This window comes from Balaenoptera musculus, chromosome 18, assembly GCF_009873245.2.
Source record: "Balaenoptera musculus isolate JJ_BM4_2016_0621 chromosome 18, mBalMus1.pri.v3, whole genome shotgun sequence".
NCBI lineage: Eukaryota > Metazoa > Chordata > Mammalia > Artiodactyla > Balaenopteridae > Balaenoptera > Balaenoptera musculus.
Genome location: NC_045802.1, coordinates 65,408,474 through 65,435,060, shown reverse-complemented (window position 1 = coordinate 65,435,060; position 26,587 = coordinate 65,408,474). Strand labels below are relative to the sequence as shown.

Genomic DNA, 26,587 nt, shown 5'->3' with positions numbered 1-26,587 from the left:
ACTCCCTTTTACCCAGATAGTAACAAAGTACATAGTGCTTTTGCACCTTGCTTTTCTTTTTGTTTTACCTAAAATTATGAGGGAAGTATATTTTCTAAATACAGTGAAATTCCATGTGTTTGATTTGAAATATTGTTATTCTTTAAGGTTAGAAAATGGATATATTTTGTAGTAAGATGTGTGAGGAAAAAAAAGAATATATAGTAAATTTTCCTTTCCTGGTGAAGAAATACCATGTTTTATAAAAAGGGGGAGGAGTCTGAGAGGAGGAAAGCAATATTTATAACTACAAAGGGCTATTTTTTAACTGCTTATATAGAAGGATCACAGAGAACGCCTCGAAAATGTTTGAATATGTGTTGATATTTTAAGATGTACTTTAGATACATCTGTATTTTCTCCAATCAGAGGTCTAGGATAGCAAAACAAATGGCCTGTCCAGTGACTTTATCAAAATAGACATGTTGTTCAGCCCTTCAAGGTTTACACACCTGCTATTAATGACACAGTAACAGAGCCAAGATTAGACGCTAGTTTAACTAAACAAAAGACTGTTTCAGACTAGCTTCTTTCTCTTGTCAGCTGGAACAAACAGAAAGCAATCAATTTAGTCTATACCAGGTATATATATATATATATATATATATACACACACACACACATACACACACACATACTTACGTATATACAATATATGTGTATATATACATATATCATATTCTTATACGTTACATACTTGCTAAGCAGCCATAATATTTGAAGATACGTCACTATTTCTCCATAATTCATAGTGAAAACTACCAATTCATATCTTTAAATATTTAAAAGCCTTAAGAGAAGTTGGATGAACCCCTATTAATGTTAATTTATTGAGTTTATTGTTGTTTTATGCAGAATTATGATGCTTTCTGTTTTACGGAACACCAAAACACCAGTGAAGTTCTGGTTTCTTAAAAATTATCTCTCACCAACATTTAAAGTAAGTACATTAATTTTTTTAATAGAGTAGTTAATATTTCAGAAGTAAATTCTTTATATCATTGTAAGTTCACATAACATTTCTCTTTTCAGAATGAGTCTTTTGAAATGTATATTTACTCAAATTACTATATGTAATCAATTTAAAACCTTGGTATTTGGTATTTTTTAATCTAGCTTAAGAAAAATTCTATGCAGCTTTTATTTAAAGAAGTGATTAAAAACACAGCAGGAGATGGTTTATGTTTAAGTAAACTCAAAATCAGGATTAGTGGGTTTTCATAACAAAAAGTAAATAAAAGTTGGCAATGAAAAATATGTACAGATTGGTAATTAAAAGAATTAGATTCAGTCATATTTTGACAAAGAAAGGCAGGAACAGTAGAAAATATGAAAACTGTACCACAGAAAATAGTCTGATAGTACCAAGAAGAGTCGGGCTCTGGTGTCACATGCGGTGCATCGATTGGTGTGGTAATGTGGGCACTATAGGTAGTGTCTCCAGCATTTTGTATTTAGAAGTTTTTCGACGGCCAACATCTGTTACCCTTTACTCAACCCTACACTCTTGCCACAGAGTGTACTCCGTTTCTTCCTATTAATCAGATTCCAGGCAAGTTAGGGTCTCATTCAACAGCAGTTCAGAGAAGTTCTCTTTCTAGACCAAAACCAGTTGTGAAAGCAGAAATAAAAACAGGAAACCATGCTTTTATTCCTTGGTGTTGCCAGGCACATTGCTAAGTACTTTACCTACATTCTTCATAAAGTTGCTCTTCATAAAGTCCTATTCCCAGAAAACCACGACTCAGAAGTTATGTAACTGGCCTGCACAGTTGGGCGGTATCCAGGACCACTCTTAAGTTCAGAAACCCACTAGAAGGACACACAGAACTCAAAAAAGCAATTATACTCACAATTACAGTTGATTACAGCAAAAGGATACAGGTTAAAATCAGCAAAGCAAAGAGATGCATAGGGCAGAATCCAGGGGACCCCAGACCGAGCTTCCAGTTGTCCTTTCCCAGTGGAGCCATGTGGACAGAGCTTATACCTCCCAGCAAAACTGTGACGGTACACATGGAGTGTTGCCAATTAGGGAAGCCCACTCAGACCTGCTGTCCAGAGTTTTTATCGGGAGTTGGGTACATAGACCCACCTGACGGCCACCATGACTGACCTTAGCATCTAGCCGCTCCAGAGCTTGAGCTGATATCTTGTGGCCCAAGGTCTCCATCATAAATCACATTGTTAGCACAGACTGTCTGGTGTGGCCCTAGGTCCCCAGGCAAATACAGACATTCTTATCAGGCAGGATATTCCAAGGTTAGCATTTACTTCCCAGGAGCCAAGGGCAAAGGGCCCAACCATTCTTTAAGCAAGACTTGTCCTTTATGGCACAGGCCCTAGATCAAATAGCTGATTAGTAGCTGAGATTTGAGCCCAAGCATTCTGACCTCAAAGCCCAAGTGCTTAACCCTTATGACACAGCTCCTCTACCCTCCCCACCACCACCAGGGGGGCCGCCTCCTGTACTTACTTGTAAACTGAAAAAGAACCCATAAATAGAGACAAGAAGTCTTACTATTTTGTTTCTAAACTTTTAACATGTGATGCAACACTGCATTGGGGGATTTAACTCTGCATATACTGAGATAATAAAATGTGAAGATTCTCTTAACAGGAAATTATATCATTCCCTAGAAACACAGTGCTGTGTGCGGAAAAGAGCCTTGTTCTGCTGCATGGCCAAAAGTGATACCATAGCTGAAATAATATTTTCCTTCTTTTTGTAATTTGTTCTTTTGGCTCGAAATTTTTACCTTTTATATTTTTTTCAGGGAAATATAACATGTACAAACGGTAAATGTGCAACTTTGATGAATTTTTACAAATTTAAAACACCTGTGTAACCAGCAGCCAGATATGGAAACAGAAATTGCTAGTACCCTAGATCTTTTCCCTTCAATTTTAAAAGCATACCTCCTTTCTTCCTTCAGATCTTCGCTGAATTATACCTACTTTGGGAATAAGCCTTTCCTGACTACACTATGTAAAATGACAGTCTCTTCTGATCTTTCATTTTATTTCCCTTCCCCTTTTATTTTTCTCCATAGCACTATCTTCTATAGATAACTTACTAATTTCATTTATTTTATCTAAAATGTAAGCCTCATGAGGGCCATGATTTGTGTCTGTTTTGTTTCATTACTGTATCCCTAGGGCCTAGGATAGTGCCTGGCACATAGTGCATGCTCAGTGAACATATGTTTTAATACATATTTGTTGAATAAAAAAAAAGTTTTTCTAATTTATCCTAGTTTGTTTTTTTAAGTTTGAAATGAAAGCAGTGACTCCCAGTAACTGTTCTAGCCATAATGTCAACATTTTGCAACTCACAGATAAAACCAATGCTTACAGTAAGGAACATAATTTAAATCTACATCTTTCTTACAAGAGCAGGGAGAAAATTAAACTAAGCATATAACTAGCAACTAGCTACAAGTGAGAATTGAGGAGATGAATGCAAATTCTACATTTGCTAACCCGTCTTTACTCACTCCTTTACCATCATCCCTCTCAATATTTGGGCTCTTGAACCAAACTTAGCTAACAGTGTACATATTTAATTAACTGCTCTGTTTTAAACAGAATAAGATACTCTAAGCGTATAAGACACTGAATCAAATATCAAATATTCATGCCACAATAACTACCTTGTATTTTTAATCCTTGAATTAAATAGTCATAAATCTCAAACATGAAACTCATATAGAGAATACAATTTATCAGTTTACTACTCATTCTGTGTTTTTTGTACACCCTTTTCATCTTCCTCTCTCTCTGACCAATCAGCATGTTGACATGTGCATAAAAGTGTTTGATGCACAGGTGTTCCACGATCCAGAGGCTTTCCTTTCTATCATCAAGTTTTCTCAGGTCAAACATTAGTAGTAAAAGTAGAGGAACAATTATCTTACTTAATAAGCCTGCTAGTGTACCTATTTTTAATGCCTTTAAACTACAGAGTTTGATGTATACTTACATCTTTATGTTTTTCAGCATTGTCATATTTCTGATTAATAGGTGTAAGTTGTAGAAGTACTGTTTAGACATTTTACCGATTCATTTGTAACAACGTGTAAACTCTAACTTTTAAAGTGTTAATTTTTTTCTCTAAAACAAAAACTGCTTTCTGTTCCTTGAACATAGTCTTTGATTTGTGTGTGTGTTTTAGGAGGTGATCCCTCACATGGCTGAGGAGTATGGATTCCAGTATGAACTAGTCCAGTATAGGTGGCCCCGGTGGCTTCATCAACAGACAGAAAAACAAAGGATTATTTGGGGTTATAAGATTCTTTTCCTTGATGTCCTTTTTCCTCTTGCAGTGGATAAAATCATTTTTGTTGATGCTGACCAGGTAATAAGATTAACTATTGTTTTTAAGAGCACTTAAAACTTTTTTACACTTCTGAGTATAGGGATGCAATTTATGTTGCTGCTGCTTATTACTGTCTTTGTTGCCACGCTATGTAAACGTAAGACATAATTTTGACATATAAGCAAAGTATCTTTTTTTAAAAAAAAGTCAGCATTCCAGGGGAAAATCAAAGGTGTTGCCAGAAGTACCATTTATTCCTTAGGACGTGGCAGTTTTTTCCTCTGAAGTAGTAGTTTTTTGTTTTGGGGTTTTTTTTTGGTAATTAAAAATAAAAGAAATACTTATATTAGTCATAATAAAAGCAGCTATATGAGTTCCTATGGATATGAACTGAAATTTGTTTAAAGTGAACTATTTCTTCTTGCTGGAAAAGTTAGCAATTACACACACTCTCCTCTCATTTTTCCACCTTCAGCCATATTCTTTGGCAATTAATTAGCCAATAACCAAATCCCATCATTCTGCCACTTAAAAGAGTCCTAAATTTGGCCAAAAAAAATTATGGTCCTCAGCTTTCAAAATTTATATATCCAGAAGTTTTTATGACTTTTCCCCTTTTCTCCTTGCATGCCTTTGTAATCACTAATGGTAAAAAATATTTTTAAAATACACAGAATTTCTCTTAAAAATTTTAAAAAATACACAGAATTTCTAAGAACAATAATATGTAAATATAAATGTATGTTACATAAATCAAATGCACAAGTTAGTATTGTTATTTAGGACCAAAAGTATATTTTCAAGTCCTACTTTATAATTTACTTGTATTCTAAATTTATTATTTTTGTATTATTTTTCAAATTGATAAATATGAATCATTATAATTAAAAACTAAGAAAATAGGCAAAAGTGTAATGAAGTAAGCGTTTCCAAACATACTATCTAACATAAAATTTATTTCTCCTATTTTCCCCCAATATATACAATAATATTTTTCCAGCAGGCTAGAGTCTATTAAAAAATGAAACATACTAACATTATGTCATTGAAGCCACTGAGAATAATTAAGAGATTTTTCTTTATGATTCAAACTAATATTTACCAATATATAATAATGGAGATATATCATAAAAATCATTTTGAATTATTAATCTATACCTTGAGAAATTAAGAGCTATGTACTTGTGTATTTAATTCCTTACCAAAATATATTTTGTTCAAAATACCTTGATTACAAATCAAAACCACGGTGAGATATCACCTCACACCTGTCAGAATGGCCATCATCAAAAAGAACACAAATAACAAACGTTGACAGGGATGTGGAGGAAAGGGAGCCCTCCAACATTGTTGATGGGAGTGTAAATTGGTGCAGCCACTGTGGAAAACAGTAGGGAGGTTCCTCAAAAAACTGAAAACAGAACTAGCATATAACCCAGCAATTCCAGTCCTGGGTATATATCTGAAATAAACAAAAACACTAATTCAAAAAGAGACATGCACCCCTGTGTTCATAGCAGCATTATTTACAGTTACCAAGATACGGAAGCAACCCAAGTGTCCATCCGCAGATGAATGGATAAAGAAGATGTGGGGGGTGTGTGTATATATATAATGGAATACTACTCAGCCTAAAAAATAAAAGAATAAAAAAAAAAAAAGAATAAAATGTTGCCATTTGGAGCAACATGGATGGACTTGGAGGGCATTATGCTCAGTGAAATAAGTCAGACAGAGAAAGACAAATACTGTATAATATCACTTATATGTGGCATCTAAAAAATACAACAAACTAGTGAATAAAACAAAAAAGAGGCAGACTCATAGAGAACAAACTAGTGGTTACCACTGGGAAGAGGGAAGGAGGGAAGGGCAATATAAGGGTAGGAGATTAAGAGGTACAAACTATGAGGTATAAAATAAGCTACAAGGATATACTGTACAACACGAGGAATATAGCCAATATTTTATAATAGTTATAAATGGAGTATAACCTTTAAAATTGTGAGTCACTATATTGTACATCTGTAACATATACTACAGGTGTATATACTACAGGCATATATCAAGTATTAAAATTAAATACTTTAATTTAAAAAAGAATATTAAAAAATACCTTGATTAAAAATGATGTAACAAGCTATTCTTATTAATGAGTAAGACCACTGTCATACAGACTAGGTATGTAAATTTTAGGTTTCTTTTAATCTGTAAGGGCAAGAGGAAAAAATAGAAATTTGGTAAACTCGTGCTACATGACAGAACTGTGGGGAAAATTCAGTTCTCTATCTTTGTACAACAAGGTGATGATGATTTGAGATTCATATTAAAGGGGCTTCTGTTATTTTATAGTCTTCATCAGAGAAACTATTCTAATTATTTAGATTGTCAGACATGACCTAAAAGAACTTCGAGATTTTGATCTGGATGGAGCTCCTTATGGGTATACTCCCTTCTGTGATAGCCGCACGGAAATGGATGGATATCGTTTCTGGAAAACGGGATACTGGGCATCACATCTTTTAAGAAGGAAATACCATATCAGGTAAGAAAAGTCATACTCTTACCTTTGAGTGAATAAATAACTTGTTGAATGACAATACTCAGTTTTCTTGGAAAATATACAATAATGGCAACCCATTATATAGTGCTTATTACATGCCAGTCGCTCTTACAAGACTTTACATATATTAACTCATAAAATCTCTATGACAGCCTTTTGAGATATTGCTATCATCTCTATTTTATAGATGTGGAAACCGAGGCATACAGCATTTGTGTACCTTGCCCAGGCTTACGCTGCTTGTACATAGCTGAGCCCGGAGTTAAACCCAAGTGATATGGCTCAGCTGTATGTTCCTAACTACAATAGAAGATTTAAGCTTGGCTTGTCGCATAACAAAATGAAGATTGTCTTCAGAGCTGTTACTGTTTTGTAGGCCCATGAGTTTCAGGAGATCTTGGAAAAACTTAAGGTGACCTTAAGAGGATGTGGATCCTAACAGCATCATATCAAACTTCAAACCCCTTGGAAACAGTATAGACATCGGAGCAAATTATGAAAGGATTCATTATTATTAGACCCAGGGATATCTAAAGTTAATACCAACACTGTAGACAATCACTGGAGGAAAGTAAATATATGTAAACAACGTAGGCTCTCAAGGAGTCTTCATTTCTTGCAGTGCCTTATACGTGGTGGATCTCAAGAAGTTCAGGAGAATCGCAGCAGGTGACAGGCTCCGGGGCCAGTACCAAACTCTCAGTCAAGATCCAAACAGTCTTTCAAACCTAGATCAGGTAAGTAAAACATTCATGGAATAATTTTCAATACATAGACATAGACTGTTCTATCTCCCTGCTTATAGACGTCAAAATCTTGTATTTTTAGCCTCTTTCTTCCCTTTGTACAATTTTGCATTAGCTATCTTGACTTACATATTTTTTCACTTCAAGCCTAACATTTTCAGAATAGCATTTGATCTTCACTTTTCCATGCTTAAACCTCTTCTTTCCACTATGTGCCCTATCTCACTTTGTTACCCTAAATTTTTCTTACTTGCTTCCATCATCATTTAAACATGTCTGTCTCCCTCCCTCCCTCCCTTTCTCCCATTTCTCTTTCTCTCTGATCTTCAAGATGAACTCCCTTCATCCTGTGCCCTCCCTGACTACTGCCTTACATTTTGTTTTTCCTCACAAATACTTTTTTTCTCAAATCCCATTATTTCCTCATTATTGTATCCTGCTAATTTCCTCATTTTAACAATTTAAACAGAAGAAAAAGACCCTGTAGCCCATAATTCCCACTATTCCCTCTTTCCAGTGACTAAAGAATATAGGTTCTGGACTTCCCTGGTGGCACAGTGGTTAAGAATCCGCCTGCCAATGCAGGAGACACAGGTTCAGATCCCCGGTCCAGGAAGATCCCACATGCCACGGAGCAACTAAGCCCGTGCGCCACAACTACTGAGCCTGTGCTCTAGAGCCCGCGAGCCACAACTAGTGAAGCCTGCGTGCATAGAGCCCGTGCTCCGCAACAAGAGAAGCCACCGCAATGAGAAGCCCGTGCACCACAAAGAAGAGTAGCCCCCGCTCTGCAACTAGAGAAAGCCTGCACGCAGCAACAAAGACCCAACGCAGCCAAAAATAAATAAGTAAATTAAGAATATAGGTTCTTACTAGAACCTTACATGTTTGTTAATTCAGCAAGTATCTGTTGAATACTTACTATGTGTCAGATACTCTCCTAAGCCCTGGGACGTTAGAAAACAGAGCAGAGATCCTTAGTTCATGGTGCTTTCATTCTAGTGGGAAAATAACTAAATAAATCAGTGAACTATATTTAAAGGTAATAAGTGCTTTAGAGAAAAAATAAAACACGAAAACATGGTAGAGTTCAGAATGGTGAATAGGGGTTAGTTTGCTGTTGTAAACTGAGTGACCATATATCTATGCGAAGGTGACGTTCAGATGGCGGCTTAAGAGCTGACCATGCAGATATCTGTGAGAATTCCAAGCAGAAAGAATATCGAATGCAAAGGTCCCAAGGTGGGAGTGGGCCTTACATGTTTGAGGAATAGTACAGAGGGGAAAAATAGTCTGGCATAGGGAAGAGAGGTAACAGAGGGTCTAGATAATGTAGAAAGTTGAGGCTGTTTGTTTAAAAATCAAGCAAATGGAATATTATAAGTCAAAATACTAATGATTGATTCAAGAGCACACTGATGAAGGACTGATTTAAAAAAATCATTCTTGGAAGTTGAGAGAACTCCAAATATGTATGTGTGCAAATGCAAGGTAGCGTCTTTGCAATATTGCCAATTAGTAAAAAACAGACATAGAGTCCTCAGTAAACCCCAGTAACATTCCAGATTTAGATTATGAATATCACATTTTTATAATTCTTAGTCATTTCCCCAATGGATTATTCATAAGGAACCCTACTGGTTATCTGCCTGCGGGTAACTAAGGAAAGGACTCATTTTTCAAGCGGACCAGCAGACACCTGAGGGACTCTCCCAGCACTGCGTCACCACGTGTGGGGGATGGTGGTCCTTCTTTGGACGCACTTGGCTATCATTCCCGCCAGTCCGCTGAACACGTCTCACTAAAGTCAAAGCAATGTCTTCTTATCCAGTGAACACTTCTTGTTTCTTCTTATTTGCCTTTTTTGTGATGTGGGTGCTTTAAACCTCTCCTTTCTTGAAACTCCCTTGGCTTTCATAATAGCAAATCTTCCTGGTTCTTCTCTGATGTCCGTGACTTTCGCAGCACAGTTTATTTGAGAACTATGCTTTTTCTACCTCTTATTTAAATGTTGCTATCCTCCAAGTTTCTGCCCATGGCCCACTTCTCATTCTGTACCCACTCTATTGGCTTCTCACATATACTGGCTTTAATTTCCAGCTTTTTTTCTACCAAGAATTCCCAAATCTTTACCTCGCCCTTCTCTCTCCTCTGAACGCCTAACTCATATGTTAAATCTGCTGAAACAGACACAGTAATGCCCAGAACTTTTCTCAAATTAAAAGTCAAAAACCCGAGCTGTATTCCTCTTCCACTGTTCTTTACATCGGCAGCTACTGCTCAGCTCCCTATCACAGGTTGGGTTATCCAGGAACGAAACTGACTCTAAAGTGGAAATTATCCTGCAGGAAGCTTATTAGGAAGTGCTCTCAGGACTAACAGCTGTTGGAGAAGGAAAGGAAGCAGAATTAGGCGAATTCTACAAATTCAGCAAAGGCCTCAGACAACCCCCACAGGGAGTTCTGAAGCTGAGATGGCCTTTCCTGGTTGTCACAGTTTGTCGAGGGGCCCAGGTCTTTATTCCTTCACCAAGATTCCCCTAACCTAGTGATACGACCCAGAACCTCCCAGAGTTATGGGGATAATGAACACAAGTTCCCCAAGAAGGTCACTGGGAGGGATAAGCAGGGTCACTTCTACTTTGCCCCCTTGGACCCATGCCCTTGTCCTTAATCTTCTTCCTGGGCCCCTGACCCATCAACCAAGCCATTCACCATTTCATATGAATTTATATATATTTTAGCCTTAGGCTGCTTCTCTTCTATATACAAAGTGAATGATAAGGTACATCATCTGAAGCAGTTAAAACAGTTCTTAGAAAATTCATAGCACTGAGTACATATTAGAAAAGAAAAAGGGTCTCAACCTCAGCTTCTACCTAGAAACTAGAAAAAAAGAGCAAATTTGAAACCAAAGTAAGTAGAAAAGAGAATAATTAAGATTAGAGTGGAAATCAATGAAATGAAAAAAACGGAAAAATGGTATGTTTCCATAGATTTTCTTACAAACCAAAGCTGGTTCTTTGATAAAATTAAGAAAACATAAACCTTTAGCCAGACTGATCAGAAAAAAGATAAAAGACACAAATTACTAATATAGAAATGAGAGACATGACAGCACAATATCTACAGATATTGAAAGAATAATGAGAAACTATTACAAACAACTTTATGGTAATAAATTCAACACCTTCGATGAAATGGACAAATTACTTAAAAGACACAGACTACCAAAATGCACTCAAAATGAAATAGGTAACCTGAATAGCCCTATAACAATTGAAGAAATTGAATTTAGTTTAAATCTCCAGGCCCAGATAGCTTCTAAATTCTACCAAACTTATATGAATTCTACCCAACATTAAAGAAAAATAGTATCAGTTCTACACAAGCTCTTCCAGAAAATTGACATCACATTACTTTTGCCATATTCTGTTGTTAGAAGGAAGTCACTAGGTCCAGCCACACTCCAGGAGAAATAATTGCACAAAAGAATGAATACTGGGAGGCATGGATCACTGGGAGCCGTATCAGAAACTGCCTACCACAAACCCAGATATCTATCAAAATGAGATTGGATAGAAAGATTGTGGTATATTTACTCAACAGTAAAAAGGAATGAATTATTCATACACATAACAACATCGATGAATCTAAAAACAATTATGCTGATCTAAAGAAGCCAAGCCAAAAATATACATATCACATGATTCTATTTATACAAAATTCTAGAAAATGCAAACCAATCTACATGGACAAAAAGCAGTTCGTGTTTGCCCAGGAACTAACTGGCTTAGGTGAATGTAGAAAGGACAGGCAAGAAGGATTGCAAAAATGCACAAGAAAACTTGAGAGTGATGGATATATTCAGTGAGCTTGATTGTGATCGTTGTGTCACAGGAATATTTGTATGTAAAACTTATCAAACTGTACCCTTTAAATACGAACAGGGAATGGACTGGCATAAGGTTAGACATATATAGATCAATGGTATAGAACTGAGAGTCCAGAAATAAACCCATGCATCTATGGTCACTGGATTTTTGACAAGCATGCCAGGATAATTTAATGGAGAAAGAATAGCTTTTTCAGCAAAGGTGCTGGAACAACAGCATATCCACATGTAAAGAATGGATTGGACCCCTTCCTAACACCATATATAAAAACTAACTCAAAATGGATCAGAGGCCTGAATGTAAGAGGGTGAAGTATAAAACTCCTAGAAAATACTGGTGTACATCTTTGTAACTTTGGATTAGGCAATGGTTTCTTAGATATGAAACAAAAAGTACCAGCAAGTAAAGAAAAAATAGGACTGCATCAAAATTAAAAACTTTGTGCATTAAAGGACACAAGAAAGTGAAAAGAGAACCCACAGAATGGGAGAAAATATTTGCAAATCATATATCTGATAAGGGACTAGTATCCAGAACATATAAAGAACTCTTATAATTTAATAACAAAAAGAGAACCAATTTTTAAATGCTCAAAGGATTTTATTTTTGTTTTTGGGTGTGCTGGGTCTTCGTTGCTGCGTGCAGGCTTTCTCTAGTTGCGGTGAGCGGTGGCTTCTCTTGTTGCAGAGCACGTGATCTAGGCGTGCAGGCTTCAGTAGTTGCAGCATGTGGGCTCAGTAGTTGTGGTGTGCAGGCTCAGTAGTTGTGGTACACGGGCTTAGTTGCTCTGCAGCATGTGGGATCTTCCTGGACCAGGGGTCGAACCCGTGTCCCCTGCATTGGCAGGCAGATTCTTATCCACTGCACCACCAAGGAAGTCCTGCTCAAAGGATTTAAATAGATATTTTTCCAAAGAAGATATACAAATGGCCAATAAATACGTGAAAAGATGCTCAGCATCACTGGTCATTAGGAGCTTCAAGTCAAAACTACAGTGAGATACCTCATCATACTCACTGGGATGGCTATAATAAAAAAGACAGTAAAAGCTTTGGCAAGGATATGGAGACTTTGGAACCATCATACACTGCTGATGGGAACATAAAATAGTATAGTGTAGTGTCTGTGTCTGTGTGTTTCGCCAGCCATGTTTAGTCGCATGGGGCAGGTGCAGAGTTTGGATTTAACCAGGACTATAATTTTGCCAAGCGAGTACAACTAAATGCGAGAATGGTAAGACAATTGAGAATATATTCAAGGGATTAAATATAATGATTAACCATGGAAATTAAGGAAGGGGAGAGTGAAGACATCGGGGGTAAAGGACAGTGAAATAGTGGTAGGATCAGTTGATTGGAGGTCCCAATGGGGGTCAAAAGATATTGATATCTGAGTACTTGATGGAGTAAGCTGAATATCAAGAGGCTGTCAGAGAGCGGGAGCATGAAATTGAAATTATAGAGGACTTGGCTAGGACATGACCATGGGAGAAAGTGGCTGAGATAAGATGACAGACCAGGTTGTTTAAGGATTTAAAGAATGGATTCCCAGGAAAAGGGTGTTGGAAGAGGGAACAGTTAACTAGCTTTTATTTTTTTTAATTAATAGACTATTTTTTTAGAGCAGTGTTAGATTTACAGGAAAAAATTGAGCAGAAAATACAAAGTCTCATATTTCTGGGCTCTCTATTCTGTTCCATTGCTGTATTTGTCTGTTCTTTTGCCATTACCAATCTCTTAATTACTATAGAATTTATATGAAGACTTCAAATTCAGTAGTATCGGTTCTCTGACTTTGTTATTCTTCTTCAACACTGTGTTGGCTATTCTGGGTCTTCTGCCTTTCATATAAACTTGAGAATGAGTTGGTTGATACCCACAAAATAATTTTCTGGGACTTTTATTGGGATTGCGTTGAATCTATAAATTGAGTTGGGAAGAATTGACATCTTAACAATATTAAGTCTATCTGTGAACATGAAATATCTCTCCATTTATATAGATGTTCCTAGATTTCTTTCATCAGAATTTTATAGTTTTCCTTATGTAGAGGAACATATTTTGTTAGATTTTTTTACCTAGGTTTATTTGGGGTTTTTTGTTTTTTTGTTTTTGGGGGGGTTTTTTTGGTGCTAATGTAAATGATGGTGTGCTTTTAATTTCAAATTCCAATTGTTCGTTGCTGGTATATAGCAATTGACCTTTGTATGTTAACCTTGTATCCTGAAACCTTGCTATCATTGCTTATTAGTTCCAGGAGGTTTTTTTTTTTTACTGATTCTTAGGATTTTCTGCATAAACAATCCTGTCATCCTCAAAGAAAGACAGTTTTATTGCTTCCTTTCCAATCTTTATACCGTTTATTTCATTTTCCTGTCTTGCTGCATTGGCTAGAACTTCCAGTATGATGATTAATAGGAGTGTTGAAAGAAGAACCCTAGAATTATGAATCTTGGAACTTAGATGGGACAGCTAACACAAGTACTGCTGGTGCCCTCCGGGAGAGAGAGGAAACATGCCGTTTTCTCTGGAATGTAAACAAATATTCTCTGGGAAGGGCTCTGCAACCCCTGGCATATATAAGCAGGTATCTCTGGGAAAGATGTCTCTAAATCTCTGCAGAGATCTCTGTCTTTAACTTACTAGGCTCATTTGCCATTTAAACATCATTTTACCCAGGTGCCAGCAATCTTTGCTTAGAAAGCTCTGATTATGCAGAAATGTGAAAATATTTGTGGAGCATAGTTTGCTGATAGGGAAATGAAAAGTCACCTCAGAATCTGGAGAGTGTGGTGGTGACTACATAAACAGTAATAGCAGACACGGTACAAGTGATTAATCCTGCTGTTTCGAGGCAGATAAGAGGTAGAGAGGGCATGTGGAATGGTGGGTTTCTGGGCCTCTCTCTCCACCTCGGATGCTAGGGGTGAAGCCCAGGGCAGGTGTGGTCTTTGTTCCAGTGCACAGGTTCATTCATGACACAAGACTATTGGGTCAAATTAAGTATTTAAAGCTTCAAAATATAGACACACCTCAGATTTACATGTTTTTTTAGATCTTTTTAAAATCTAAATGATATCTTCAACTTCTTTCACTCTGACTCTAATTTCTATACCTCTATGTTTAAATCATTCTTTTTTTCTGTAGGATCTTCCCAATAATATGATTTACCAAGTTGCCATTAAGTCTCTTCCCCAAGACTGGTTGTGGTGTGAAACCTGGTGTGATGATGAATCCAAACAAAGAGCCAAAACAATTGATCTGGTGAGCGTTTGCATTTTCCTTTGTATAAGCAGATATGAAAATGTTCCAATAGAAATATTTTCTGTTTTACAAATGGAATGGCACACCTAGGGCACCCTGCTGCTCAGGCTGTTATTTACTGTTATATTTACCTAGGTTGGCAAGTATAGGGCTGTGTTGGGGGCCCCCAAGACCACCCCCAGGTTTGATGATTCAATAAGAGGACTCATAGGACTCAGAATCATGGCTGTGAAGATATTACAGTGAGAGAATGCAAAGCAAAATCAGTAAAAGGAAAAGGCGCATGGGGTGAAGTCCAGAGAAAACCAGGTTCAAGCTTCCAAGAGTCCTCTCCCTGTGAAGTTACCCAGGACAACCCTAATTCCTTAAGCTACAAGAAGTACAACAACCGATGTGAAATGTGGTCTATCAGGGCCGCTTACCAGAAACCCAATGCCCGGGATTCTTATTGGGGGCCTGGTCATGGCAAGCACCCCCTCTGCCTGGCACGTGCCAAAATTCCCAACATCCAGAAGGAAGGTAGGTGGTCAGCATAAACCACATGTTTGCACAGTTTAGGCACAGTGAGCCATTCTTAGCAGGGAATGTTGGGAACACTCCTGAAACCCAAGTTCCCAGGTGCCAGCCAAGGGCCAACCTTGCAAGCATGGGCCTAAGAGTAGCGGTCTCAGGCCTGCTGTGTTCATCCTTTTCTGCAGAAAGCCTTTTGAAAGAAAGGCCATGAGCTGGCTGAAATGTTTATGGATTGACTATCATCTTAACATGTCATAAGTTTAGTTTCCCTGCCAATAATTTTCCCAAATAAAGACAACCAAAATAACTCTGTCTACTTAAATTATCCTATACATGTCTATTTTTCTTCATTATTTTTGAGAAGTTTTTTTCTTAGATTTTCATTTTAAGCAGTTTATGCTACACTGTTTAAATCTAGACATGAAGTATTTTAAACTAACTTATTTATTATCCAGCTGTCTAGACATTATATTCCAATACTATATATTGTCTTTAATAGTACAAGATATTATTCTTTTTCTGACCATATTGTTTTTATGTGCTAAAAGTATAGAATTGTTTAGAAGATCTTCACTGAAGAACAGACTGTCAAAATATTAAAACTCATAGTTTTGAACAAAATAAGACAGGGCAATAAAATATAGGGATGTTTTTCCATATGTGTATAGAAATGTATAGAAAGAAAGTAGCGTGCCAAAATGTTAGATTGCAATCATAGGGGATAGAATGTAGCAGAAACAAGATGGCACTGGTAAGAAGAAAGCAAGGGAAATTTCTAAAGAGAGGTCAAGAACATTACTGAACGTAACATAAAATGTTAAGGTTCTGTTGTATAAGGTGGTGACTCATATGTTAGTGACATAAGGTCTCCTTGGGATCTTTAGTCCTTAGATTAACATGAGCTACTCTGACAAATGCCCAGATTTCCATGGTTTCACATACACCCAGGTTCAGACCTGAGTGGGTGTCCTGTCAGTGAGAAGCTTCCCTGTACATCACAACTCAGGGACCAGTCTCCATCCATCTTGTGACCTCTTCGTCCTCTAGGGTCCTGTCGTCATCTGTGTCCATCTGGAGCTGATCCATCCAGTGTGGCAGCCACATACCACATGCAACCATAGAGCACTTAAAATGTTGCCAGCGTAAGTTGAGACATGCCGTAAGGTGTAAAACACATCGGATTTTGAAGACTCAGCACAACAAAAAGAATGTAAAAATAGCTCATTACTAATTTTTATATTGATTACATTTTGATAACATTTTGGAAATATTGGGTTAAATAAAATATAGTATTAAAACTTATTTCACCCGTTCCTTTTACATTTTTATATGTGGCTGCTAGAAAATGTAAAGCTGTGTGTGTGGTTTCCATCATATTTCTGTTGGATAGTGTTGATCTGGAGGGAAGGGAGAAAGGAGTGTGGAGAATGCACCCTGCTCCTGAAGGCCTTGGCCCCGTGGTAGGAATTGGTCGTGTGGCCACATCCAGTTGTAAGAGGAGCTAAGGATCGTCCTTCCTCGATGGGCAGCCACTTCCTAGCAATGGGTCTACATAGAAGAGGAAGGATGGGTGACATAAATTTTGGTGGACAACATCGTCTCTCCCACAGAAACATGTAAAATAAAAATGGAAGAACATGCTATTTTTGGTCATCTTCTTGGGGAAAAAGTTAACAAGAAAAATCCAAGGAAATGGCCTAATGGAGAGGAAAAAGCATGATTCCTGGTATTGAAGGTGAGGATGAGAGTGTCTGTGAATGTCATGACACTGTCTCAACTCCCTTTCAATCAGGGTTTCTCAGCTGGGGCATTATTTTCATCTGGGACCAACTAATTCCTTGTTGTGGAGGCGGACCTGTGCGCCGTACAGGAGGGTGTTTAGCAGCGTCCCTGGCCTCCACCCACTAGGTGGCCGTAGCCCCCCCTGCGAGGGGGGGCTACTGAGCCCGCGAGCCACAACTACTGAAGCCCGCGCGTCTAGAGCCTTTGCTCCACAACAAGAGAAACCACCGCAGTGAGAAGCCCACGCACCGCAACAAAAACCCAACGCAGCCATAAATAAATAAATAAGACAACAGGCTCATGGTTCATAACTTAGCTCTCCCATAAGGCATGAAGGATGAAGGGGAAAGCAAGTTGGGGCAACTATAAGAAAACGCCATGTAGAAGTGAGCTTCAGGACACATTCTTTGGTAGTGCTTCGTGAAGAGCAGACAGGATGCTTGTGTAACTTTGTGAAGTTTATGCTCCTCCCGTAGTCTTTCCTGTCTCAGTCAATGGCATCTCCATTCTTTACGTTGCTCAAGCCAAAGACACTAGGATCATATTTGATGCCTCTCTTTTCTCACAATTCACATCCAGCCCATGAGCAAGTCTTGTTGGCGGTACCTTCAAATACATCCAGAGTCAGAACCTTCTTAAACGCCTCCTCTACTTTTTGCCTTTTAACCTTGATTTAATTTCCCAAGAAACTCTATAATAGGACCAACTGCTAATTAAAATTGATCAAATATTAGAAGAACTGTGGAGATGATCTTGTTTTAATTTCGTCCTTTGCAGATGAAAAAAACTAAGATTCTGCCACTGCCCACGCCCCTGCCACCACACACACACACAGTTTAGTGACTAGGTCTTACTCCTAGTAAGTGTGGACCATCCAAGCCTTACTACCAGTAAGTGTGGACCGTCCAAGCCTTACTACCAGTAAGTGTGGACCATCCAAGCCTTACTACCAGTGGGTGTGGACCGTCCAAGCCTTACTACCAGTGGGTGTGGACTGTCCAAGCCTTACTACCAGTGGGTGTGGACCGTCCAAGCCTTACTACCAGTTAAGTGTGGACCGTCCAAGCCTTACTACCAGTAGGTGTGGACCGTCCAAGCCTTACTACCAGTTAAGTGTGGACCGTCCAAGCCTTACTACCAGTGGGTGTGGACCGTCCAAGCCTTACTACCAGTGGGTGTGGACCGTCCAAGCCTTACTACCAGTGGGTGTGGACCGTCCAAGCCTTACTACCAGTTAAGTGTGGACCGTCCAAGCCTTACTACCAGTGGGTGTGGACCGTCCAAGCCTTACTACCAGTTAAGTGTGGACCGTCCAAGCCTTACTACCAGTAGGTGTGGACCGTCCAAGCCTTACTACCAGTAGGTGTGGACCGTCCAAGCCTTACTACCAGTAGGTGTGGACCGTCCAAGCCTTACTACCAATAGGTGTGGGCCGTCCAAGCCTTACTGCCAGTAGGTGTGGACCGTCCAAGCCTTACTACCAGTAAAAATTGGAACCATGAGGACTGAGGATCCACGTCCATTGTGTTTCCGCTGTGCCTATTAAGCAGGCTAGTTAAATATTTTTAAGGTGTGGAGATTTATGAACTACTCTGAATTTCACAACTGTCAATATTTTGACAAATGAGTTCCAGTTAACTGATTTTTAATATCACAACTGCTAATGAGAACAGAGGCATGTGAAAGAGGATGAATGCTTTTGCCAAAGAAACTCAAGACCTTTCTAAAGGCTGATAAATAGTTTTGTGTATGGAAAACATAAAGTATATAAAACCAGGTTTTAGTCTGAAGAAAAGGCAATCAAATATTTATTAATATAGTCTTCTATGTTCTTTTACAGGATGGTCATATAATTGGATGTTTTGTGCAAACATTTTACAGAATTGTTTGACAGACTTCTTATGAACCATCTAAAAGTCTTTAAACAATTTTTGTTTAAAGTTCTGATTGAGGTGTTTGCATTAAACACTTACTGCTTACATAAACTATGATTTGTCATTTCACTTGATCCTTTCTCTTTTAAACTAATTCCGGTATTTCAAGTACTTAGTACCTAGGGCCCTGCTTTTTACAAAATGCATTTTGTTTGCTCTAGTGACATAGCAGTGTCCTCAAGTATTTCCTTTATGTTTCCTCGAACATGGTTTTTTATTAACAAAGCTTTATTTAAACTTTCAGTGCAATAACCCCAAAACAAAAGAACCTAAACTAAAAGCTGCTGCCAGGATTGTCCCAGAATGGGTGGCTTATGATACTGAGATACGACAACTATTAGATCACCTTGAAAACAAGAAGAAAAATGCAAGTAAGTTATTCTGCAGTGGTGTATGAACCATGTTGCATTAAGTGAAATTAGAATAGATTACAGACTCAGTTCTTAGTGAAGTTATCAAATGATTAGGTCAGAATTTCTTTACCAAAGTCCGTGACTTGATTACAAATTTCATTTTTATGTGGACTAAGCTCACAAATTTAAAACATCGATAGAGAATCTGTTCCCCCATGGATATGGCTTCAGATCATCGCATAGATAGGCAGTATAGTATTAACCTCCTGACATAAGGTAGAGGTGAAAAAAGTAAAAGAAACCCTTGTCTTTAAGACACACTGAATTTCCTAAATATGAAAATCCAAGCCCTGAAGTTTAATAAAAGCCTTACATAGCTAACTAAAATATTACCTCGTGTCTCCTAAATTAATCTGGTACATGGTATAGGTTTCCCCATGAAAAGTTGGTTCCTGGATCTAGTAGCCTTAGTCATGACTAGAGGGTGATTTGGATTAATTTGTTTCCATTTCTTAGATTTAAAAAACTGAAAAGAAAAAAAAAAAGTAAAATAAAAAACTGAGGTTACCTTAGCATTTCATCACCCTACATAAATCCTCAACACCAATAAATATGTGTTGAATTGAATATTCTTTTAAAGCTGACATAAACTTCTTGATTCCTTCATAATTCCCTTTCCTGGTCAGTGCCTGTCTCTATTGTCCTTTGCTCTTTTTTAAAAGTAGTACTGAGCTTCTATTGTGTTCCAGTCAGTATGTTAGAGACTTTCACAGGTTAGACTAGTTAATCCTCACAATAATTCTTTCTAGTAGTTCAGAATATAATTCTTATTTTCCTCAGCTTTACTTTTTAGGGAGGCTGAAATGATTATATATAAACTTTCTCATATAAGCATGAAATTCTGTTTCATCTCGACTCTGTTTTCCTTAACAAAATCAGTGTGTGTTGTCTGAGAAGTTCAATATTTAACACACACCCAAGCATTTTTAATAATGTAGTATAAAGGTGCCACTTCAATTCAGAAGAAGAAAGATTATTCTCTTAAGTGGTGTAACTGTTTTCAAAGGGAGAGAAGGAAAGAAGGCAAAAAAGGAAGGAAGAAAGGAAAATTCACATAATTACCTCACAAGCAATTTTAAATGTATAAAACATTGAGATGAAATGTTTCTCTTTTCAAATTGGAAAGAGTTAAAGGATTAATAAGACCCAGCATTAGCACGGGTATTGACAAGTAAGCACTCTCGTACATATAGTAGCTGTATAAATTAAGGAAATTTTATAATATGCATAAAAAATTAAAATATATGCCCTTTGACCCAGCAATTTACAAGAAACATTTAAATGAGAAAAATTATGCATATTTATGCATATGTTTGTTACAGCATTGTTTTTAATAATGAAATAGAATCTATCCATCAATAGAGGATCGATTGCATAAACACTGATGTATACAAACAGTGAAATATAATGTAGCCTTTCAAGAGAATTGAGATAGATTTGTGCTGACAGCAAATTTTTAAGTTAAAAAATAGGTTATAGAATATTTATAATGTTATTGACCCACATCTTAATTAAAGAAAAATTGCATGTCTGTGTATATATGTTTTTGTATGGTTATATGTATAAATAAGAGAAGTTTTACAAAAGAGATTTTTGGGTTTTTTGCTTAATTTTTAATTACAAATTTAAGACATGTTCATTATAAACATTAAAACCATTGTATATTCTATATACTTCCACACTTGGAAGTATTAATGTACAGAGTAAAATCAGAAGCCCTCTTTTACTTACTCAAACCCAAAGAGGCAACCATTTTTTTATAAATTTTTTATTTTATATTGGAGTATAGCCGATTAACAATGTTGTGATAGTTCAGGTGCACAGCAAAGGGACTCAGCCATACATATACATGTATCCATTCTCCCCCAAACTCCCCTCCCATCCAGGCTGCCACATAACATTGAGCAGAGTCCCTTGTGCTCTACAGTAGGTCCTTGTTGGTTATCCACTTTAAATGTAGCAGTGTGTACGTGTCGATCCCATACTCCCTAAATAAAGGCAACCATTTTTTAAGGCTATGATATATCTTCCTTTATAAAATTTTCATTTCTCTTGTTGTAAATTGTATTAGTTTGCTGGGGTTGCTGTAACATAGTACCACAACCTAGGTGGCTTAAGCAAAAGTCATTTTTGTCTCACAGTTCTGGAAGCTAGAAGTCCAAGATCAAAGTGTAGTCAGGGTTATCTCCTTCTGAGGACTGTGAGGGAAGGATCTGTTCCGGGCCTCTCTCCTTGACTTGTAAATGGCTGTCTTCTTCCTGTGTCTCTTCACATTGTCTTCCCTCTGTACATGTTTGTGTCCAAATTTCCTTGTCCTCTAATGACACCAGTCATGTTGGAGTAGGGTCCACCCTAATGACCTCATTTTAACTTGAATACCTCTGCATAGACCCTGTCTCCAAATAAGGTCACACTCTGAGGTACTGGAGGTTAGGACTCCAACATATGAATTTTGAGGGGAAAATAATTCAACCCATAACTTGAATGGAATTTGAGAATCGTGTCATATGTTTAAGGGCCATTTGTATTTCTTCTGATTTTCAACTGTTCCTGTCCTTTGCCTGTTTTTTTCTGGAGCATTGCTGCCCAACACTGGGAAAAATTAATAATCTTTATTCCACATATTTGTGTTGCCACCTTTAGCATATGCTAAATTCCTGTATTATGTATGTCTCATTTGGCGCCTTTTTTTCTGTTCCATTGGTCTCTGTCTCTACGTGTATCTACTACACACTACTTTAATCATTGACTGTTTATAGTGTGTTTAAATATCCAGTAGGGCTCATCGCTCTTTGTTGTTGTGTTCCTGGGTGTTCTTGTCTGCTTATTTGTCCGTACAAGCTTTAGAATCAGCTTATCTAGTTCCAAAAAGTTTTCTGTTGTTTTTTCTTTTTCCTTTTGTGGTAGAGGAAGGATTATATTAAATTTATTAGTTAACTTAGAGATTACTGACATCTTCATGAAAACTATTCTATCTAGGAACATGTTGTGTCTTTCTATATGTTCAGGTCCAGTTTTATGTTTGTCAAGAGTTACAACATTTTAATCATATAGGTTTTATACATATATTTTAAAGCTTACTCCTAGATATTTTATCTTTTGTTACTATTAAAAATGGAATTTTCTCTTCCAGTATATCTTCTTACTGGTGGTAGCTTGTCCATAGAAGGACTACTATTTTCCTTATATGAATTTTTATTTCCTATGATCATATTGAATTCTCATATTGTTTATAGTAATGTTTCAGTTGATTCTCTTGAGTTTTTCCAGGAATATGTACATCTTACCTGCAACCAAAGATGGTTTTTCCTCTTCCTTTCTAATCCTTTTACCCTCACATTGCTTTTTCTTGTCTAATTGTTTTGGCTTATATATCTAATACAACATTAAATAGCAGTGGTAGTGGTAGGCATCTTTTCTTTTTCTCACATTGCCTAGCCAACCTCCTGTGTTCCCCCTTAAGTAAGATAATAGCTTTGGACTAAAGCTATTTTTTCATGTATTTTTATCACTTTGAGGAAATATCCATTGATTTTTAGTTTAATAAGTGTTTTTATCAAAATGGGTTGTATTTTATCAACTGCCTCTTCAAAAGTAGAGGTTACTATATGATTTTTTTACTTGGATATATTGGTATAATAAACTATATTAATAGATTTTCTAATATTGAATCATTATTCCTAATATTGAATCATCCTTGTATTCCTAGAATAAATTCTACTTGGTCATGACCTATTTTTCCTTTTTTTCCCATTTTTTAAATGAGATACAGTTGACATATAACACTATATTAGCTCCAGGTGTACAACATAATGATTTGATACTTGTAAATATTGCAAAATAATCACCACAATAAGGTTAATTAACATTCATTACCATACATAGTTAAGAAGTTTTTTTCTTGTGATAAGAACTTTTAAGATCTCTCTTAGCAACTTTCAAGTATACTAGACAGTATTATTAACTTCAGTCACTATGCTGTACATTACATCCCTATGACTAATTTATTTTATAACTGGAAGTTGGTACCTTTTAACCCCCTTCACCCATTTCATCCATACCCCATCCCCACCTCTGGCAACCACCAACCTGTTCTCTGTTGCTGTGAGCTTGGTTGATTGCTTTTGTTTTTGTTTTTAGGTTCCACGTAAAAGAGATATCTTATGGCATTTGTCTTTCTTTGTGTGACTTAATTCCCTTAGTGTAATACTCTCAAGGTCCATCCATGGTATCGCATATGACAGGACTTCCTTATTTTTTATGGCTGAATAATATTTCAGTGTGTGTGTGTGTGTGTGTGTGTGTGTATACCACATTTTCTTTATCCATTCATTTATTGATGGATGCTTAGGTTGCTTCCATATCTTGGCTATTGTAAATAATGCTGCAGTGAACATGGAAGTACATATATCTTTTTGAATTAGGGGTTTTTTTGTTTGTTTTCTTCAGGTAAATACTCAAAAGTGCAATTGCTGGATCATATGGCAGTTCAATTTTTAATTTTGTGAGGAAGCATCACATTGATTTCCATAGTGGCTGCACCAATTTACATTTCCACCCACAGTGTACAAGGGTTCCCTTTTATCCACATTCCTTGCCAACACTTATGTTATTTTTTGTCTTTTTGATAGTAGACATTCTAACAGGTATGAGGTGATATCTTGTGGTTTTGATTTGCATTTCCCTAATTATTAGTGACATTGGAACCTTTTCATGTACCTGTTGGCTATCTGTATATTTTCTTTAGAAAAATATCTATTCAGATCCTTTGCCCAGTTTTTAATCAGATTGTTTGTTTTTCTGCTATTGAGTTTTAGGAGTTCTGTATAAATTTTGGATGATAACCCCTTAACAGATATATAATTTACAAATATTTTCTACCCTTCCATAGGTTGCCTTTTTATTTTTTGGTGGTTTCCCTTGCTGTGCAGCTTTTTAATTTGATGTAATCCCATTTATTTACTTTAGCTTTTGTTGCCTTTGCTTTTGATGTCAAATCTAAAAAATCATTGCCTAGACCAGTGTCAGGGAGGTCATCACCTTTGTTTTCTTCTAGGAGTTTTATGGTTTCAGGTCTTCTGTTCAAATTTTTAATCCATTTTGAGTTAATTTTTGTACATGGTGTAAGACAGCAGTCAAGTTGTATTCTTTTGCATGTGGCTGTCCAGTTTTCTCAGCACCATTTATTGAAGAAACTGTCCTTTTCCCATTGCATGTTCTTGGCTCCTTTGTCATAAACTAACATATATATATATATTATATGTTTATATATATATATATATATATATATGTTTATTTCTGGGCTCCCTCTTCTGTTCCATTGATCTGTTTGTCTCTTTTTATGCCAGTGCCATACTGCTTTGATTACTGTGATATAGCTTGAAATGAGGATGTGTGATGCCTCCATCTTTGTTCTTCTTTCTCAAGATTGCTTTAGCCATTCAGCCTTTTGTGGTTCCATACAAATTTTAGGATTCTGTGTTCTGTATCTGTGAAAAATATCATTGGATTTTGATAGGGATTTTATTGAATCTGTAGATTGCTTTGAGTAATATGGACATTTTAATAATAATATTGATTCTTCAAACCCACAAGCACAGAATATCTTTCCATTTATTTTGTGTCTTTAGTTTCTTTCATCAGTGTCTTACAGTTTCCAGTGTATAGGTCTTTCACCCACTTGGTTAAATATATTTCTCCTTGGTTAAATTGGTCTTAATGCAACTGTAAATGGGATTGTTTCCTTAATTTCTTTTTCTGATACCTAGCTGTTAGTGTATAAAAACACAACAGATTTCTGTACATTGATTTTGTATCCTGCAACTTTACTGAATTTGTTTCCTAGTTCAAAACTTTTGGTGGAGTCTTTTGGTTTTTCTGTATATAATATCATATATATCATCTGCAAATAGTGACAGTTTTACTTCTTCTCCCATTTGAATGCTTTTTTATTTCTTTTCCTTGCCTAATTGCTCTGGCTAGGACTTTCAATACTATGTTGAATAAAAGGGGTGAGAGTGGACATCCTTGCCTTTTTACTGATCTCAGAGGAAAAACTCTCTGCTTTGAGTATGATGTTATCTGTGGGTTTGTCATATATGGCCTTTATTATGTTGAGGTATGCTTCATCTGTACCTACTTTGTGGAGAGTTTTTATCATAAACGGATGTTGAATTTTGTCAAACACTTTTTCTGCACCTATTGAGATGATCATATGATATGTATCCTTCATGTTTGTTAATGTGGCGTGTCACATTGATTGATTTGTGGATGTTGAACCATCCTTGCATCCCTGGGATAAATCCCACTTGATCATGGTGGATGTTTCTTTCAATGTATTGTTGAATTTGGTTTGCTAATACTTTGTTGAGAATTTTTGCATCTGTGTTCATCAGGGATATTGGCCTGTAATTTAATTTTCTCAGGGTATCATTGTCTGATTTTGTTATCAGGGTAATACTGGACTTGTAAAATGAGTTTGGGAGTGTTCCCGCCCCTCATAGTTTTTGGAAGAGTTTGAGAAGGATTAGTATTAATTCTTCTTTAAATGTTTAGTAGAATTCACCAGTGAAGCCATCTCATCCTGGGCTTTTGTTTATTGGGAGGTTTTTGATTACTGATTCAGTCTCCTTACTAGTAATTGGTCTGTTCAGATTTTCTGTCTCCTCATGATTCAGTCTTGGTAGACTGTAAGTGTCTAGAGATTTATCCATTTCTTTTTAGTTGTCCAATTTGTTGGCATGTAATTGATCATAGTAGTCTCTTATGATCTTTGTATTTCTGTTTTTATTTATTTATTTATTTATTTATTTTAAGATGTGTGTATATTTTAGGTTTAATAAATAAGTTAAACTTTCCTTTTGAATACCTTGCCAAAGGACTTCAGTGCTTGTGGTCTTAGTTCGCTAGGACGGCTGTAACAAATTTCCACAGACCGGTGGCTTAAATAATAGAAATTTCTCTCACAGTTCTGGAGGCCTGGGAAGTCCCAGATCAAGGTGCCCGCAAGGTAGGTTTCGTTCTGAGGCCTCTTCTCTTGGCTTGTAGGCTGCTGCCATCTCACCGTGTGCACACTTGACCTCCTTGTCGTGCATGCGTTGGGGCGAGCAAGAGCAGGAAAG

At 36.8% G+C, this 26,587-nt stretch overlaps 1 protein-coding gene across 2 annotated transcripts in view; it reads left to right on the top strand.

Moving 5' to 3' along the window:
* Positions 1-26,587, top strand: part of UGGT2 (UDP-glucose glycoprotein glucosyltransferase 2) — a 176,922-nt gene that overhangs the window by 147,513 nt on the left and 2,822 nt on the right. The window contains exons 33-38 of one of the 2 annotated variants that reach the window (XM_036831997.1): positions 895-979; positions 4,214-4,396; positions 6,742-6,902; positions 7,543-7,657; positions 14,708-14,824; positions 19,298-19,424. In XM_036831997.1, the coding sequence (XP_036687892.1) occupies positions 895-979; positions 4,214-4,396; positions 6,742-6,902; positions 7,543-7,657; positions 14,708-14,824; positions 19,298-19,424 (788 nt within the window). Of the gene's footprint in view, positions 1-894; positions 980-4,213; positions 4,397-6,741; positions 6,903-7,542; positions 7,658-14,707; positions 14,825-16,384; positions 16,607-19,297; positions 19,425-26,587 lie in introns of those variants that run through there. The other variant, XM_036831998.1, reaches the window with a different exon arrangement.